Source organism: Phalacrocorax aristotelis, chromosome 6, assembly GCF_949628215.1.
Source record: "Phalacrocorax aristotelis chromosome 6, bGulAri2.1, whole genome shotgun sequence".
NCBI lineage: Eukaryota > Metazoa > Chordata > Aves > Suliformes > Phalacrocoracidae > Phalacrocorax > Phalacrocorax aristotelis.
Genome location: NC_134281.1, coordinates 670,912 through 687,144, shown reverse-complemented (window position 1 = coordinate 687,144; position 16,233 = coordinate 670,912). Strand labels below are relative to the sequence as shown.

The window sequence follows — 16,233 nt, the reverse complement described above, 5'->3', positions numbered from 1 at the left end:
GACTCCAGGTGGACTGGAAGGAAATGGATGAGGAAGAATGCAGTGCTGCTCTTCCTCCTCCTCTGCCCACAGAGACCAAACAATGCAGCCGATTTATTTTCACCATGCCCCAGTGGTGGATGGCCGATTATAGGATGAAGTAGGATGACTGGATCTATGGAGAACTTGCTCAAATTTTAAGCTGTTAGGGCTCAGCACATTTTTAACATGCCCCTCTTTCTTCCTGACCACCCCGCCCCGTCCCTTTGGAAACATCCAAATTAGGCCAGTGTTAATAGCTGAGGTCTTTATTTAAAGTTTTTTATATACAGTAAAAGTGTCGCAGATAAATCTGTGACAATCAGACAAGACAAATGTAAATCTCTCTCAACAATTAGCAGCTTAAGATCTATAAACTACAGTGTTACGTTCACAAGTGTCATTTCTGTACTTTTCAACCCGTGCAAGTGAGTTTTTCTGTTTATTTTTTTTTACACTTTTAAAACACACTTACAGCTAAGTCAATTGCCTACTACTATACCACCTGGCATACACAACACAGACACACAGGGTTTTTAACTCTTTAGCCACATTCAGAACTCACTTAAAAACTGGCAAAACTACCCAATCTTGAACCCCTTTGTAGCTTGGCTTCTTTTGTTATAATGCTGCTTTTTTAATTAAAAAAATGCATATTTTCAAAGCTGAAAGACAGTGCTTTTCTGTCCCAGTGCAACATGTACAGAACTCAACATTTAATCTGACCAGACCCTAAGAACTCATGGGGTTGGCATAAACCAACAAAACAATTGCTGTAAGCATGCTCAGTTTCATTAAACTAAACTAATGAGGCTGAGAGAAAAGAGAACTTCTTAAGATTTAAAATGGTAACTTTTTTGCATCAAGATTTTCTTCTTTACATTGAGAAAGCAACTGGGGAAAACAGATGAACTTCATTTGAATCATAGATTTTGATGAAGAGCTGCTGCTTTTTGAACTAACACGGTCCATTACATTCTTCCCTTTTTATATGCCAAGTTGATATGTGCTAAACATATCTAAGCAATTTCAGAATCAACTCTGAATATGAAATGTTTTGGGAAACATTCTGCAACTCAGAGATGGTCACTAAAAAGTTTACATCCATAAGGAAGGCTAATTAAAGGTACTCACACTCACACTCACATCCATGGCAGAAACTGTCTTCTACGTGTCATCCAGAAACACTTCATCAAGAAAGCAAACACAACCACTTACAAGGAAAGGGAGCTTTAAAGCTAGAATCACATTTCCAACAACATGATCATTGTTAAGCTATCAGAGATCATCACAGACCTTCAAATTGAAGAGGGAGGAAAGCCCCAAAATGTTCTGCTAATGCAAAAGGCAAAACACATGGCAGTTGTGTTAGGCTATGAGAAGTGGATGCAGCATCATATATGGCATTACTGCAGACAACTTTCTGGAATGGAAGAAACTGTCGAGAGAGAAAGAGACAGACAGACAGACATTGTCCAGAACCGTATGTACATGGCCTTCACCAAACAGTTTTGAGGTGATAAGTTTCTATTAAGCCTGTGCCTTCTGGCAAATTAGCAAATGGTTTTTACTGAAAATGACAGAGTTGAGACACTAAATTAAATTACGATATAAAGAAAGAGGGGGACAACCGCTTCCTTCAGATACTATGGACAAGTGGCACTGAATGTCCAGATCCATTGGCTTTCAACTCCTTCCTGCTTTGACCACAGAAAAACCTATCGTGAGAAATTCTAGTGTGATCAAAACTGAAGAAGAGAGAGGTGCAAAGGCCAGGTTTCCAAAATCAAGGCAACAAAGCTTTTCTGTTACGTGCCAAATCAGCTCTTACTTTTATTTACACCTTTGCTTCTGACAAAGACTACGTAATGGGAAGACGGCGGTTACCCATGTCATTTGAATCAGCCAGGGAAGGGTGGTAAACAGAATAGAGTTTCACTGGAGCTAGAAGCATGATCTAGGGAGGGAATGTTTATGCAGTCTTTGCTCTGTCTGCAACTCTGTGGAAAGCATGATTATTTTTGGCTTGAGTCAGTTGCAATTGGCAATTTATGTTTTAAGTAGGACAGGAGCAGATTAGTGCACATGGTGAAAAAGAAGAGGTGTGCTGGGCGGGATCCCTGGGGAGAGGGGTACCTGAGTTTCCTGTGACTATGGAAAAAAATACACAGGAACTTTGAAGGAAGAAGGATGGTTGGATGGCGGAAGGCTTGCCTCCGCTGGCAATAAGACCCTCAAGGCTGTTAACCTAGTTTGAGGCAATTTCTCAGAACCCAGAATTTGCATCATAGCATAAAGTCCTAGGCTTCTGTGTATGTATATTATATATACAAGACGTACATGTTCCATATATGTATACATAGGATTTCAACTGGTTTAGGTCACTTGGGCAACATTTGGTTCCTAGAGGGAACTTAAGCCTGGAAGGAAGGAAAACAGTAAGACCTAACTAAACACCATAAATGGTTTTGAAAGAGAATCCTGGGGTCTTTTTGGATGTCATGGAGGAGGAAGTTGAATCTTGGCTTTGTTACAGTGAAAGGGACATCAGTTAAAACAACAGCATAGAGTGCACGCAGATTCCTTGGGCACGAAGCACGCCTGCCAGTACCAACAGGTCAGCAGCAATAGCATGTTGCTACGACTTGAGAGTTACGTGTGAAGCTGATGTTTCCCTTACAGCTTCAGAAAGGCATCTACACCAAGTAGTTGCCCCACAACTGAAGAAGAGGATGCTCTCTATGGCACACCACACAGATACAGTGTACGAAGAAGGTCTCTACACAGACACACAAATGATCTTACCAGAGCCTGACAGGAGGAAAACTTTGGTTTCACTTTTTTGGGGTTTATTTAAAAATTAAATCAGAGATATTTCCAAGACAACCATTCTTTTAAGTGGACTGTTGATTCACTATTTCTTTCCTTAAAAGAACCTGTCTTTTCCCTAGGATGGGATGAAGAGAAATTCCTTAGTCTTATCCTGAGGCCAGGAATGACAGATGATGTGGAAATGAGAAATACGCTCTCCTTCACAACTGGAGAAAGAAAAAAAGAAAAAAGCCCTGCATGGCAAAAATGTGTGGAGAAGATAGATGTTTTTCATGATGCTGCATCTGTATGCTCAGGAGGACAGATAAATGGCATATGAATAGCACTGCGCTCCAGACAGGCCGGCACTAGAAACTACTCTCTGCCCTCCTCAAAACTGTTTCAGGACAAGACGGCTCACAATTATTCACGCATTTCTTCATTTAAAAACATCACTTCTTTATTTAAAAGGAAAAAAAAAACTGTAATGACCCTCCCAACCCCTTCCAAAAAAAACCCCAATAATAATAATAATAATAATAATTATAATAAAAAATCCTATTAGAAACAATAAGGAAGCACTGAGAGTTTGAGTATTACACTCTTCAAGTATGCTGTTCGGATTTTTTTTAAATCTGTGAATATACATATATATATATATAAAAAAAAAACCTTAAAAGTGCGACCAAGGGCTTCTGCTTAAAGATAAGTATTTCAAGGACTACTTCAAAATACCGTAGTACGACTGTGCAGTTACTGCGTATGGCATGAGGCTTCCACTTCATATGCTTAGCAAAGTTAGCCAGCCTTACAGAAAGTTATTGTAAGTCAGGTTAGCACAAATGGTGAACCCAGACGCTGAGCTGGGAAAGAGATCCACACATTTTCTCTTGTTAAGGAAAGAAACCACTCTGAACGCATACATTTGGACATGGAATGTGAGCAGACTTCACAGTAAAAGTTTAGTGTTACAGGTTTGCTGTGGTACCATCATTCAAGGCTGTGCACTAGGTTTAGCTTTGCTCATCTTAAGCTAACCACTTTCTCTTCTTCCTGACAGGTTTAGTACAGTAGATCAAGCCACAATTTAAATTGCCCATTGGTATGCTCCAAATTTCTGTATTTTATTTATTTCTTTTGTACACTTTAAAGAATCTTAAGATTTGCATCCAAAGAGAACCATGCTACATAAAAATTATCCAGGATTCTCGCCAAAAAGAGTTCTTGAATAAAATCTAAAAAATACTATTGCAATGCATCTCGCAGAGAAAAAACGTTATTCTAAATGTAAACAAATTCACTCGGACACTTTAAAACTTCAGCGGAGTAGTTGCTGACTAATCTTTGCCACGCTTGCTCACTGAGAGTGCCGGGAGGAGGGCGATGCAGCCAGTTCCTGCCGCCATCATCTGGGGGGAGACAAGAACCGTTCCAAGTAGCCAGCGATGGCGTCCCAGTGCTTCCACAAAAAGGCAATGAAAACCACTATAAATAAAGTGCTGAACGTCCTATTGCGAGTCTTCATGAGGGGCACGACGCAGTTGGCCACAGTGGAGACGAAGACGAGGAGGACAGCCATGACAGCCAGGAGGATGTTGATGAACTTCCCCAGCAGATTCCTGGCTGTGGCGTTCTCCAGCCCCTCCAGCTGCACCACTTGCTGCTGCTGCTGCTGCAGCTCCATCTTGGAGATGCGGGTCTGGCATGCTTCCAGTGCCTCCTGTGGGCAAGAACACACTGCTGGGTTGCCAGCGCCCCACGAGTCCGCCGCAGCGATGGACAGCCCATGGCTCTTACCTTACCGACTAGGCCGGGCCAGGGCCACCCTCCCTGTGCCTTACGCACCTCCTGCAGGACGTGAGTCACTACACTGATTTCCTACACTGCAGCAGGGAGAGGAAGCTGTGCCATTTCACATGATTGAGGGTGAGCAGCCCCTCGTTAACTAGGTACTGCCATTCGTAACGCACCACGTCATCTCTACACCAGAGAGGCTCGACAGAGATGACAGGCTTTGTTAAAACACACACTGCAGCTGCCACTTTGCACAGTCAGCTGCCTGTCCCTGCGCGTGGTGCAACGGCCACCTCAGACCTTACCATCCTTCTTGCCTTGGCATCAGACCCAGAGTGAGGAGGATGCTGACAGCCCTCAGCAACCAGACAGCCCTTGTCCAGAAGGGAGGGGGCTGCCCAGTGAGCGCTTCAGCTTTGGTTTCAAGAGGCCAGTGAGGGGACAAAGGTGCTGTGTCCAGCCTCCTACCCTGGGATGTGCTTGCCCCGAGCCTCTCATCTGCACCACCTTCCTTGCAGTGGCTTGTGCTTATCTGACCCTCTGTGAGCCCATTCAATTCTCTAGTCAACCTGGCAGAAAACTAAGTCAACAATAATAACTAACCAAAAAATCTTGGCTGCATTCTGCTTCCTTAGTAAGTTAAATGAGCTCAGGGAAAGGTTTGAGGAGCACCAGTGCTGCGACTGCACAGCTGGCATCACAGGAGGAAGATCTCCTCCAGACTGCAGCAAGCTGTGGCACTGGCATAGCTCCAGGTGACACTGCAAGGGTTGGAGAAAGGAGATGTTTAGGAGAAGAATAAGAAGCATGAGATTTATGAAACTGCCTCTAGGACGAGGCAAAGCAAAAGTATGTGGAAGGAGAAGACTATCCTGTACAAAACATCATCTCTAAAGCACCGTTGACATGGGAGCGACTGTTTTCAGACCTTTTCACCACAGAGAACCTCAAGTGGACCAACCCAACCCACACTACAAGACTGGTAACATGCAGCAGGTGGGCTAAGGATAAGGAGGAAGGTTTTCAAAACAATTAATGCAGTTAGACATTTCTGCTCTTGGAGAGACAAATTGACAATTTTTCCATTAATCCTCCCTCAGTTGCTTTTCTCAGACCAAAAGGCCTGAGACCTAAAGGCCGACTTCGGGGAACATCTGGATGTCTGCAGCAAGCAACAGTCTCTCTCAGAGTGATCACTGAAACAGGGACCAGGACTCCCTGCCTACAGACTGAGCTCTGTTACTGTTCCTCTGCAACATCGACCCGTACTCTTAACTAGTTTTTCAAGCAAGCAAACTTAACACTTACGTTTTCCCCAGCAATGTTGAGGAATAGTCTCTCACAATTTGCAAATTTACACTAAAAGCACTTAATCAGAAAATGAAGATTAAAAAAGCTCTTGAGAAATCCCCACTTCCATTTAAGTTTTCAACCTTACTTCTTCCTGCCATGTTAAATTAGAGAGGAGAACAAAACCTGAATAATGTAACATTCACCCAAGGCACAGCCTCCTGTTGGGTCTGTCTGAGGCCATGGCACCACTGTTCAGAGACACTGATTTATTTTAACCTTAAAGGTCATTGTCACCAGTTACATTTCTCTGTCACTGCATCATGTCTGTGGAGGTCAATGAAACATGAGGGCGTCTCGTCAGCTGTGGTCCCTCAAAGTATGGGGCAAAACTGATCAGCTGCCTCTAACAGCAGCAACCTGAAAGGACATTGACTCAGCTGGACTTGCAGCTGGATCTACCGTGTGACAAAAGCACAGCCTGCTCTGTCTCCAGAGGAAATCACCTGGCTGAAGCTCCTCAGGGGTAGGAAAGAGAGAGAACTTTGACCTGCTATTCTCTGCTCACGCTATAAATATCTCATGTCAGTGATCAAAATGGAGATGCCTGCTAAAACTAGCACGGGTATTTAAAGTGGACGATAGATATGTTTCCAAATAGGGCTTTCTTTATAAGGTTTAGCAGCTGCTCAGATCACTTCCCAGGTCCTTTGCTCTGTGGAAGGCCCTCCAACTCCATAGCTTTGGTGTTTTACATACTGAAAGAAACTTCTCTTTTAAAAATACTTCCTTATTTGGGCAAACCCAGCATTTTCTGATGTCTCCGGACTCAATGCACTGGATACACAGTGATTACACATATATCCTTAGATATACATGATCATTGCTCTAAAATTCGTCAGTTTACTGGGAACGTGACTGCAAAAAAAGAAGTGATCAGGTTATGGCCCATTAGTTTCTAACGCTCTACAAAACCCTGTGCCAAAAGCGGTTGCAGGCTTCCACTTTTCTACAACTTATTTAAAAACTCTTCTGCGGCCCAAGTGGCAGGCTCCCTCTGCAGAGGGACCTGCCTGCTGGTGTATGGGTACAGCCCTCCTTTACAAAAGAAGTTGCCAGGAGAGGTATCTGAGGGTGAGAGATGGAATGAAGGCCCTTTCAGAACTCGTCAATATGCAGTTTAGCAATAAAGCTACAAGGTTTAAAAACAAATATTGAATCACAGAAGTATTTAAAAAGTGAATGAGTTGCAGAAAGAGCAGGTCAAAGACAGAACTTGAGTGCCCTTGTTTCTGTCACCCACCTGGATGTCCCGGGCTCGCTCATAAGACTGATAGGCAATTTTCTCCTCCATGCTGGCCAGCTCCTGTTTTAAATTGAGGATCTCATTCTGGTGGAGCTCAGTCAGGTCATTTAGCTGCTCTTCGAGTCTTTCACATCTAGAAATGATATACATGGTACATTAGCTTTCATGAGAAGAGGACAGCAAAATTACCCAGTAACAATCAAGCAATGAACATCATCGACTTTTTACTGAAAACCAGTGAGGCTACCTCAATTACTACAAAAGCACACAGCATTCAATGAGAGGCCCTCTCACCGGGAATTAAGAAAATCCTTTCTACCAGGTAGGGTATGTTAATCCTGTTCCTATCCTAGGGAAAAACACATAAAGCAGTTAAATGACAACTGTCAAGTGATGCAAGAAATCAAGGACAGAGTTAGAATACAGTAAGTTATTCCCCAAACTTTGGAGGAAACCAAACAGTTCCCTTCTAATACCATAAGCTCCTAAACATTTTCATCTACACTCGGAACAGTAACAGGCATAAAAAATGACACAAAAATTAAACGTGACTGATGCCTCTGAGAATATGATGGTCCTGCGTGATCTTTACATGTGAGGTCACATGCATATCTTGGACTTTTCTTCGTGTCTCATGAATGATTCAGCTTAACTAGCAAAGACTATCATATCACGCATAAGGAGGGCACATGAAACATTAACCTGCAGCTTTATTTTTCACTTTGCTACTGGTGAATGGACTAGGAGCAGTCCTGAGGAAGAAGGCTGCCCAAAAACTTGAGTTACAACAATTCTGAAAGATACAGTTTTGTTTCTCATTCAGGGAGTTTTAAATTGACTTCAACAATACCTCCATAATGTTATTTTAACACTTTCAAAATACACTAGGGATACTTTGCATTTGTCTGTAGCACTTCGTTTTTGGAATTTCAAGTCCAAATTTACAAGCAACTCATGCTTCGATACCCTTGTAAAATCAGGCAAGTATTCGTATTGATCCCAAAAGGTAAAGATACACAGACAGTTCAAGGGTTGGGAGCGGCGAGTTGGGCACCCTCCATCCCATCCTCCTTCTACCACACTTCCCACTAGCTCCTCATTGTTGGTTCATTAGGAGCGACAGCTCTGACGGTAACTAAGGTATGGGTACAGCTATTGTGACCATTGGGGTTTTCCTGCCCTGATTTCCACTGACTGCCTTTTCATTGTAACAGCATGGAAAAAGCTTACCGAGTAGCTCCTATCCTCTGACCCGATACTAACAACTGAGAAATTTCTAAGGAATTCAACAAAGAGATAATTCCTTGCTTTAATTTCAGTTCCCCTGGACTCCATCTGAATTTAATTTATACACAGAGCATAAAATGAATGAACAATGTTTATCTAGAACGAAGAATTTAATTACAAGTTCTGAAACTAAGACAAAAATCCCACTTGTGGCTTTTTTCTTTTCCCCTCAAGATTTTTGTTGCTTCACAAGCTAAATATTAACAATCTGTAGGCACCAGCTAGCTTTTAAAAATGGTCTGGGGTTTGGTTTTCAATTGAAAAGTCTGAAGAGACTTTTCATTTATATTCCCAGTGCAATATCGCTTTAAACTAAGAAGGAGTCAGACACAGCATGACAATTTCCACCACTGAAACACATGTGGTCAACCAGCAGTGAGACTAAGACAACCACCAGCTGACACGGCTCAGCCCAGAAAGGTGCCACAATAGCTGTGCAACTGAGACAGAACACACAAGAGAACTGGTTTCCCAAGAATGGCAAGCTGCAAACAAGGGAATAGCCATGTGAAGATTGGCTAATGAAGAAAGAGCCCAGATAATTAATATTGCCGTTTGTTCCCACCCAACTGAAAAATAAAAACAACTTGCCAACAACCAAGAAATCACAGCTAAACCAACTCCAAGTCCCAAAGGCAGCATAAATTACTTGAAATACATTCAGTTTGCTAATACATTACAAAATTCTCCAGTGGGTTTATTACACAAAAAGGGACTTAAGCATTTCTGAAAGTATCACGATTATGTCTTTTAACCTCCCCCACATAAACGCCCTTCATAAAACAGCTTTTGCCAGGCAGCTTAAACCCTGTTCTCTAACAAGAAACAACAGTATTTTAATAACTTCAAAACTACCTCAATCTACAGGAAACATAAGGAAACACTGCAAATCCATATAGTTAAGAGTTTAAGCATAACATGATTAGCAAAAGGCTTGGCAAAAATCCTCCCTGCCCTGAATGCAGGGCTACCGGCTTGTTCCCAAACTACGCTTCATTTCCCCACTCGACTCCAGAGCTTTTGCAGTTTGCACCCAGGAATCATCTGCACTTTTAGAAACTGGCATGTTAGGCAACCACTAGAATTATTTTATTAAAAAAAAAGAACAACAAAAACAAGAAAACCAAACCAAAAACCTAAACCAAACAACCTACCCAGCTTTATTTTTGAAATGACCCTTCCTCCATTCATCATCTTTTTACTCCTTGTCCCATTATCTACAATTTAGAATTTTTTTTTTCCTGCTGTTTTCTACTGGTGTTCAAATTTGAAAAGGTAAGCCGGGTTCACGTGACTTACAAGGCCCAAAGCCAGGGTTTTCCTACTGAAGGATGGCTTGCACTTAACTCAGAGGTATTTCAAATATAGAAGGGATAGGACACCTGTCGAGAGGGTTAAGATGGTACTCACGCTTCCCTCTGTAACGTATGAGTGCCAGTGTCTGTGCAACAGACTCAATGTGTCTGTGAATACGGCAGTGCCTTGAAAGATCAAATCCCACTGTATTTCAGGTACTGGAAATGCCTCGTTAGAGTCCAAGAAATACTTTTTCACCAGGTAAAATGTGAAATTTCCCCTTAGAATTACTAGCCTCTAGATTAACAAGCTCCAGCACAGAAACTTCTCTGTATAACAGACTAGTGCCGACTGTCACAAGTATCTCACCATCAGAGATGTTCGTTTGGAAGACACCCAGTACACTGCTGGGGCGCTCACCTGAAGTACGGGATATGGGAATACCTAATTTAAAAAAGCTTTGTCAGACTTCCACACATTTTGTGAGGCTTGCTGTTTGGGAATCAGCAAACTGATCTGAAAAAGGCTAAGAAACACAATTATAACCATCTCAATATTTTTTAAGATTTTTAAGGCATTTTAAAGTAATAGCTGCAAAATACACGGCTAACACAGCATACGTAAGGAAAAAAACATAATGATTAAGACATTTTATCTGCACTCAGTAAGTGCCCTCGCAAGTAAAGAAATTCTGACCAAACTGATGGTAAACGATCTTCACAGTACCCTGTGAATGGAGCTGGATACCCCTCTTCAGGCATCAGTCAAGGTGGGCCTTTTTTTTTTATAGCTATGTCATACAAAATTCATCTGGTCTATTTTTATGCTGCTGGACACAGTGCTTTCAACAGCAGAGTAATAGCTAAAAGCAACAGCTATTTGCAATATACTCTAAGTCTTCTATCTAGACGATACGCGAGGGACAGAGCTTGCTCCCAAGGGAGCATGAGCTCCTCTGGGTGCCCACATCATGCTGCGCTTCCAGCTCCGAACCTCCCCTGGCTAAAGAGGACAGCTTTGCAGGGATGTTTCAGTGCTTTCATGGCTACATGAGGATCCACCTGACCCAGCATGCTGCCTTTGCTGCGTGGACACACTCCAGAAAGGCCTCTTCAACATTTCTAGACCTCAAAGGTTTAGCACATTTGATCTATTTTAAAATAAATAATGAGAAGAGAATGAAGTCCAGCAACTAGACCACAGCAAAAATCAGATAAAATTGAATAAAAAACAAAATAGTAAATAAAAATATAAACATATTCCTTTAACTAATATTAAATATTATTAATTATATTAATTTAATAAATGAAATAAAAATAATAATACAAATCAGACGCAGCAGCAGCATCTAGCATTTTGGCTGACGGATTTCTCCTGACAGGAACGTGGGAGACCTAAATGCCCTTTCCAAGGATGCCGGCCTTGGGAAGAAACCCAAACACTTGGACTGGCCACACTCCAACTATGTGAGCTCATGATTTCACCGCGTACAAACAGGTTCCTAAAGGGACATGCAAGATGAAAAGACTCAGCAGGAAATTTATTTCAGTTTCAATGGCACAGAAAGTCCCTGGTCATATCAGTAAACAACCACCACCTTCCAACCGATAAGCAACAGGCTGTTTCAGTGCCTGCTCCCGGTGCACAAGAAACACAATGACAGCCAAGGCGCCACCAGAATCTTCCTTCCTCAATGACTCGGTGCGGCGGTGCGGGCGCGGCGGTGCGGGCGGGCAGGGCAGTGCAGCCACCCCGGCCCTGCCAAGGTGTCGCCAGGCCAGCCTGGGCACCCTGCAGCGCCGGGGCGGGAGAACTGGAGTGACTGCACCAGCAAGTCCTTGCCCCGCAGCCAGTTAGCAAACCGGCTGCTGCACAGATTGATAGGCAAGATCTGGAAGTAGGTGGAGGGAAGAGGTTCAGGAGGCCATGGAAAACCTGCGAGGCAAGCCACGGCTGACAAACAGAAACTGCACAAACGTGCAAGGAAAAAGGATCAGAACTCGCAAAAAAGTAGAACATCTAAGAAAGAGGAAATGGACCCAGACCAGGTGAGAAAATGCCAGGCACATGCTCTGTTCCAGCTTCCAGGTATGATACAAATACCCAGTGTTGCCCTACGAGCAAAAGCTTCTCCAAAATACTTTTTTTTAGCCTCTCACTGAACTCAGTGTGCGTTTTTGAAAGCTTCCCAGAAACAGAGCAGAGTTATGAGGTATTTATAGCTGTTTAAGCCCGTTACGATTAATTTGAATCCCAGGCCTCCTAACTTCAAACCACAACCTCCACTCCCACCTTTTAATTTTTCCTGAAGAGATGAGGAACAAGAGCAGTTCCTAGTCAGAGGAACAAGTGCCAGCACTCTGGGCCAAGGCAGCAGCACCCTCTCTGCCCTCGGACACATCACGCAACCTGCCAGTGCTCAGGGTGATGTTGGCGTTTTAAATACAGAAGCTATCAAACAAGAATCTAGATTTGTACAATAAGGTATCAATCTCACTGTGCTTAACCCATGAGCTCCTTGCAGATCATGCAGTTACCTGCTCACCTCTGAAAGCCTGTGGTTTAACTGGTCCTCCTTTAAGGTCACACCTTTAATTAATTTGCATCAGCTTTCCAATGGCAGGTCTAAACTACTATTTTTTAAGCATTTATATGCCAAATACAGATTCTCCCAGAAGCTTTTTACTCCAGGCTGCCTTGGTTAGTGGTTAGGCTCTGGGCTCACCTCAGGGGAGCACTCAAAGGTTAACGGCACATGACAGATAGGACTTCATATTGCACTAGTGTTGAGGACCTACGTGAACCTTCTAAATGGTTTCAGGGAATTACTAGCCAGTTTAGCTGACAATATACATCAGTCCCCAAGGTCTTCTATTGTACTTTCAGTCCACTCCTTCAGCTGTACTGTGGCTGCATATAGTGTTCCACCATGAATAGCTGCTGCTGTATGTGTGAAACAACAACCTACACAGCAACAAACAGGACCCCTCTCTGCTGGGGAGCGGAAGATCAAACTCGACATCGCTTCGTTATGTGAATTCATGACAATGGGGCACTAGGAACCAAAGTTGCTGTGCTGGGCGCTGGTTTCAGTCAAATTGCTGATTGCTGCAAAGCGGGATTAGAAAGTGGTGTTGGTCTGGCTTTGTCTATCCAAGCTTTGCAAAGCACACAGAAAGCTTGCTGTCTCTACAAGATCCTAGCAGGCTAAGCCTTTTCAAATGTTTTTCCAATGATCTGGCACTAGCAAGTCTAAAGAGCTGTAGGGCAACTCTGTGTCGTACTGTGCAAGCCAACGCAGCAAGTGGCACCCGGTACTTCGGAAAGCCTGTCCCCACACCCAGCAGCTCTGCTGAGCCTCACAGGTTGTGCTTCACAGCCTGGCCAAAGTGACAAAGGCCATAAGCGACTTCATTACAAAAGCCTGCTATCCTCCATCAGCACAAGGACTTGGGCCCTTTGCATTTGTTATTTAAAGTTTAAAAAGCACAGTTTAAGAATCCTGTTGATTTGGACTCTGGTGCCCCAAACGGCTACAGAAGGGCAGCTGGTAACTTCCCTCCAGAGCCTGGGGACAAGCCCTCGCTCCCAGCGTGTGACAGGGAGGATGCAAGACGTTCTGCTGGACAGCACAGGGCAGCCTGCTGAGAGCTCTCTCCCACCCAGCATGGAAGGGGAAGGGAAAGCATTCCAGCAGCACCTCTCCCTGGGTTGCTTTCTTTGGTGGGGGAGTGGTAGGAGCTGGCTGCCATGTGACACTGTCTGGCTGCCTCCCTGAAGGCTGTGTCACCCCTCCCCCATGTCACCCCTCCCCTATGTCCCGATCAGGGACTGGCAGTACTGCAGCAACTCCTCTGTCTTTCCATTCCTTCCAGTGAGGGGAAGGCTGATGAAAACACGGGTTACCCCACTTCCAGAGCCATGGGACTTCCATGACAAGAGTACTCCCAATATCCGACATTTAACTTCATTTCATTGAATCCTGCCACTGTGAGGCTGAGCGCAGAAGGGAAGGGGATATCCTAGTTTCGGCACATGGGCAAGATTATGTCTTTTTGGAGAGCCCTAAGAAAGCTGAATATTTCTTTCTCTAGGAGATATGAATCTGAGTGTTGGAGGAGGCAGGGTCAAGATACTGTCCACATGTAGTTCCCTGTCTCTTGCCTTGACCCAAACCTTTGCAGATTTTTGCAGGACAAAGCAATGTCTGGATAATAGTAACTACGCCAATGTATACCTGGTCTTTTGGGACACCCTTTAAACCTCTTTGGGTTGACTTTTTATCTTGAAAACATTACAAAAATCACCTTATTCCTCGCTATTTGTTTCTTGTACAGAAAGGGAGATGAGCAGCAAGGTAGCAATGTTTACAAAAGACAAAGCTGGGAAGGCAAAATCCTGAGGAAACCGCAGAGCTTCCCATCTGAATCAGGCTGCCGGGAGCAGCCTGCTGAGTAGTGCTATCTAGGACTCTGGTGCCCTGCAACTCACAGCATTTAATTCTGAAACAAAGTACAAAAGTACATACCTGTACCGCTCCTCCTGCAGAGTCTGCATTATTAATGAGTAATCCCTCTGATAGCGAACCTTAAGGTCCTCAAATGATTCTTCCAGTCTTGCCTGCGTCTCTCGAATTTCTTGAATCTCATGCAGTATTGCATCAAACCCTGAGCTCTGCATATCCAGAGTGTTTGTTTTGGAGCTAGAAGCTCCCACAGGGCCCCCTGTCGTGCTGTTGGCTCCCACTGAGCCTGATGTGGCACTGGAGCAATCTTCTTCACTGCCATATTTTGGGCTCGACTGAAAGTTCTGAATAACACCTAGAGCCTTGCCTCCTGTCCCATCTTCCTGGCCTTCTTCTAAGGAGTCTTTTAGATTAGCAATATTGTCTGCACTCCCGAACTTGTTCCTTATGAGGGAGGCAATCTCCCGGGGTTTGGAAACCACAGCTCCTGCTGCTGAATGCGTGGCTTGGGAGAAACTGGAAAGCCCACCTTTTACACTGTCTACTACTCCCTCACTGAAGCCAGTGACTTTTGCTCCAACATCTTTCAAACCCTGATGCATATCCCTGAAGACATCCTTTGGCTGCCGAGGGATCCCATTCTGTTCGATCTCGCGCAGCTTTCGATGGTAATGTTCTAGTTTCTTCTGCAGCTGCAAGATGGTCTGGGCTGACTTTTGATTTTTCTTCTCAAACACTTGCTTAATGCGGGCACTCTGCTGCTTGTCTGCATTGTTGGCTAGTTTCAGGTACTCTGCCACATTGTCATCACGGGCTGTTTGTTCGATTTTGATCTGCTCAGTCAGCTTCAGTATCTTCTGTTGCAGGTGTGTGATAGCCACTTTTGTACGCTGAGGATCTGGGGTCCCATCAACAGAGTCTGCATTGATGCTGCCATCAGTGCTCGAGGCCACTGCACTGGAGGTCTGTGCTAAGCTGCTGACTTCCAATCGCTCGATCTAGGCAAGGAAAAAGAGAAATATAAGCGCTAGTCACCAGCTTCACTAACATAAAACCATTCCTTCTTTGTACCAACTAACTTGACAAGTGGATGTAATTCTGTAAAAATGCACCTTTTTCCAGCTGGCCAGGGTACAGTACCAATCAACTGAGTGTCACCAGCTTTACAGACACCTAGAGAAGCTGAGAAAAAAAGCAAAGCCCCTCATACTCAAGCCAACTTAACGGCCTCAACCAAAAGCTCAAGCACAAAGCAAGACAGGGCACCCACGTTTGGCAGGCTGAGTTCTCTGAATTTTGGTATAAGGCTAGTCAGTGGCTCTATCAGCTGGTGAGTTAGAAGACAGAGAAGGTAACCGTGAAAGACCAAAAGCCCCACGGATCAAGTATGCAGCAAACCCAAGTTACTCTCAGTGCTCCACCTATTTGTATGAAAGCAAGCCATAGTGAAACTTCCCAGAAAACAAAAGATCTGCTAAGGTCAGTGCTTAAAACAGAAAGAGAGAGCCCTTCGGACCTCTGAAAACAGCCCTGCCTCATGCTGTCAGGCCCGCAGTGCCTGCCGTAAGCGATAAACCCTGCGAGCAGGTGCCTCCAAGCGGAGGGAAACAGCAGGTTTAAAAGGACAAATCCCATTTTTAGCCCCCCCCCCCCCCCCCCCCAAAAAAAAAATAGCTAGACGCTATTTCAGAGCAAACGCACCACACGAAGCGACAACACGGAGGCTGACGCTCCCTCGGCTGGCAGAGGGAAGGACCGGGCAGTCCAGCGGCACCGCGACTCTCTCCTTCCCGGGCCAGGTCGCTTTTAACGCCGCGGCTCAGCAGGGGCCGAGCCACCGCGGGGTCCCCCGCCCCGGCGCCCCCTGGCCAGCCTGGGGCCGAGCCCCCCGCCCCGTCCCCGCGTACCTTGGCCCGGCGGAGCAGTCGCGCCCGCTCCCAGTGCATGGCTCCCGCATGGCAGCGCC

General features: G+C 44.6%; 1 protein-coding gene across 17 annotated transcripts in view; it reads right to left on the bottom strand.

Moving 5' to 3' along the window:
* Window positions 1-271: 271 nt before the first annotated feature.
* TMCC1 (transmembrane and coiled-coil domain family 1) overlaps window positions 272-16,233 on the bottom strand; it is a 197,517-nt gene continuing 181,555 nt past the window's right edge. For 16 of the 17 annotated variants that reach the window (XM_075095541.1, XM_075095542.1, XM_075095543.1 and 13 more), the window contains 3 exons: window positions 14,331-15,265; window positions 7,217-7,352; window positions 272-4,549 (listed from right to left, as the gene is read on the bottom strand). In XM_075095541.1, the coding sequence (XP_074951642.1) occupies window positions 4,235-4,549; window positions 7,217-7,352; window positions 14,331-15,265 (1,386 nt within the window). In that variant the 3' untranslated portion in view covers window positions 272-4,234. Of the gene's footprint in view, window positions 4,550-7,216; window positions 7,353-14,330; window positions 15,266-16,174; window positions 16,229-16,233 lie in introns of those variants that run through there. The other variant, XM_075095550.1, reaches the window with a different exon arrangement.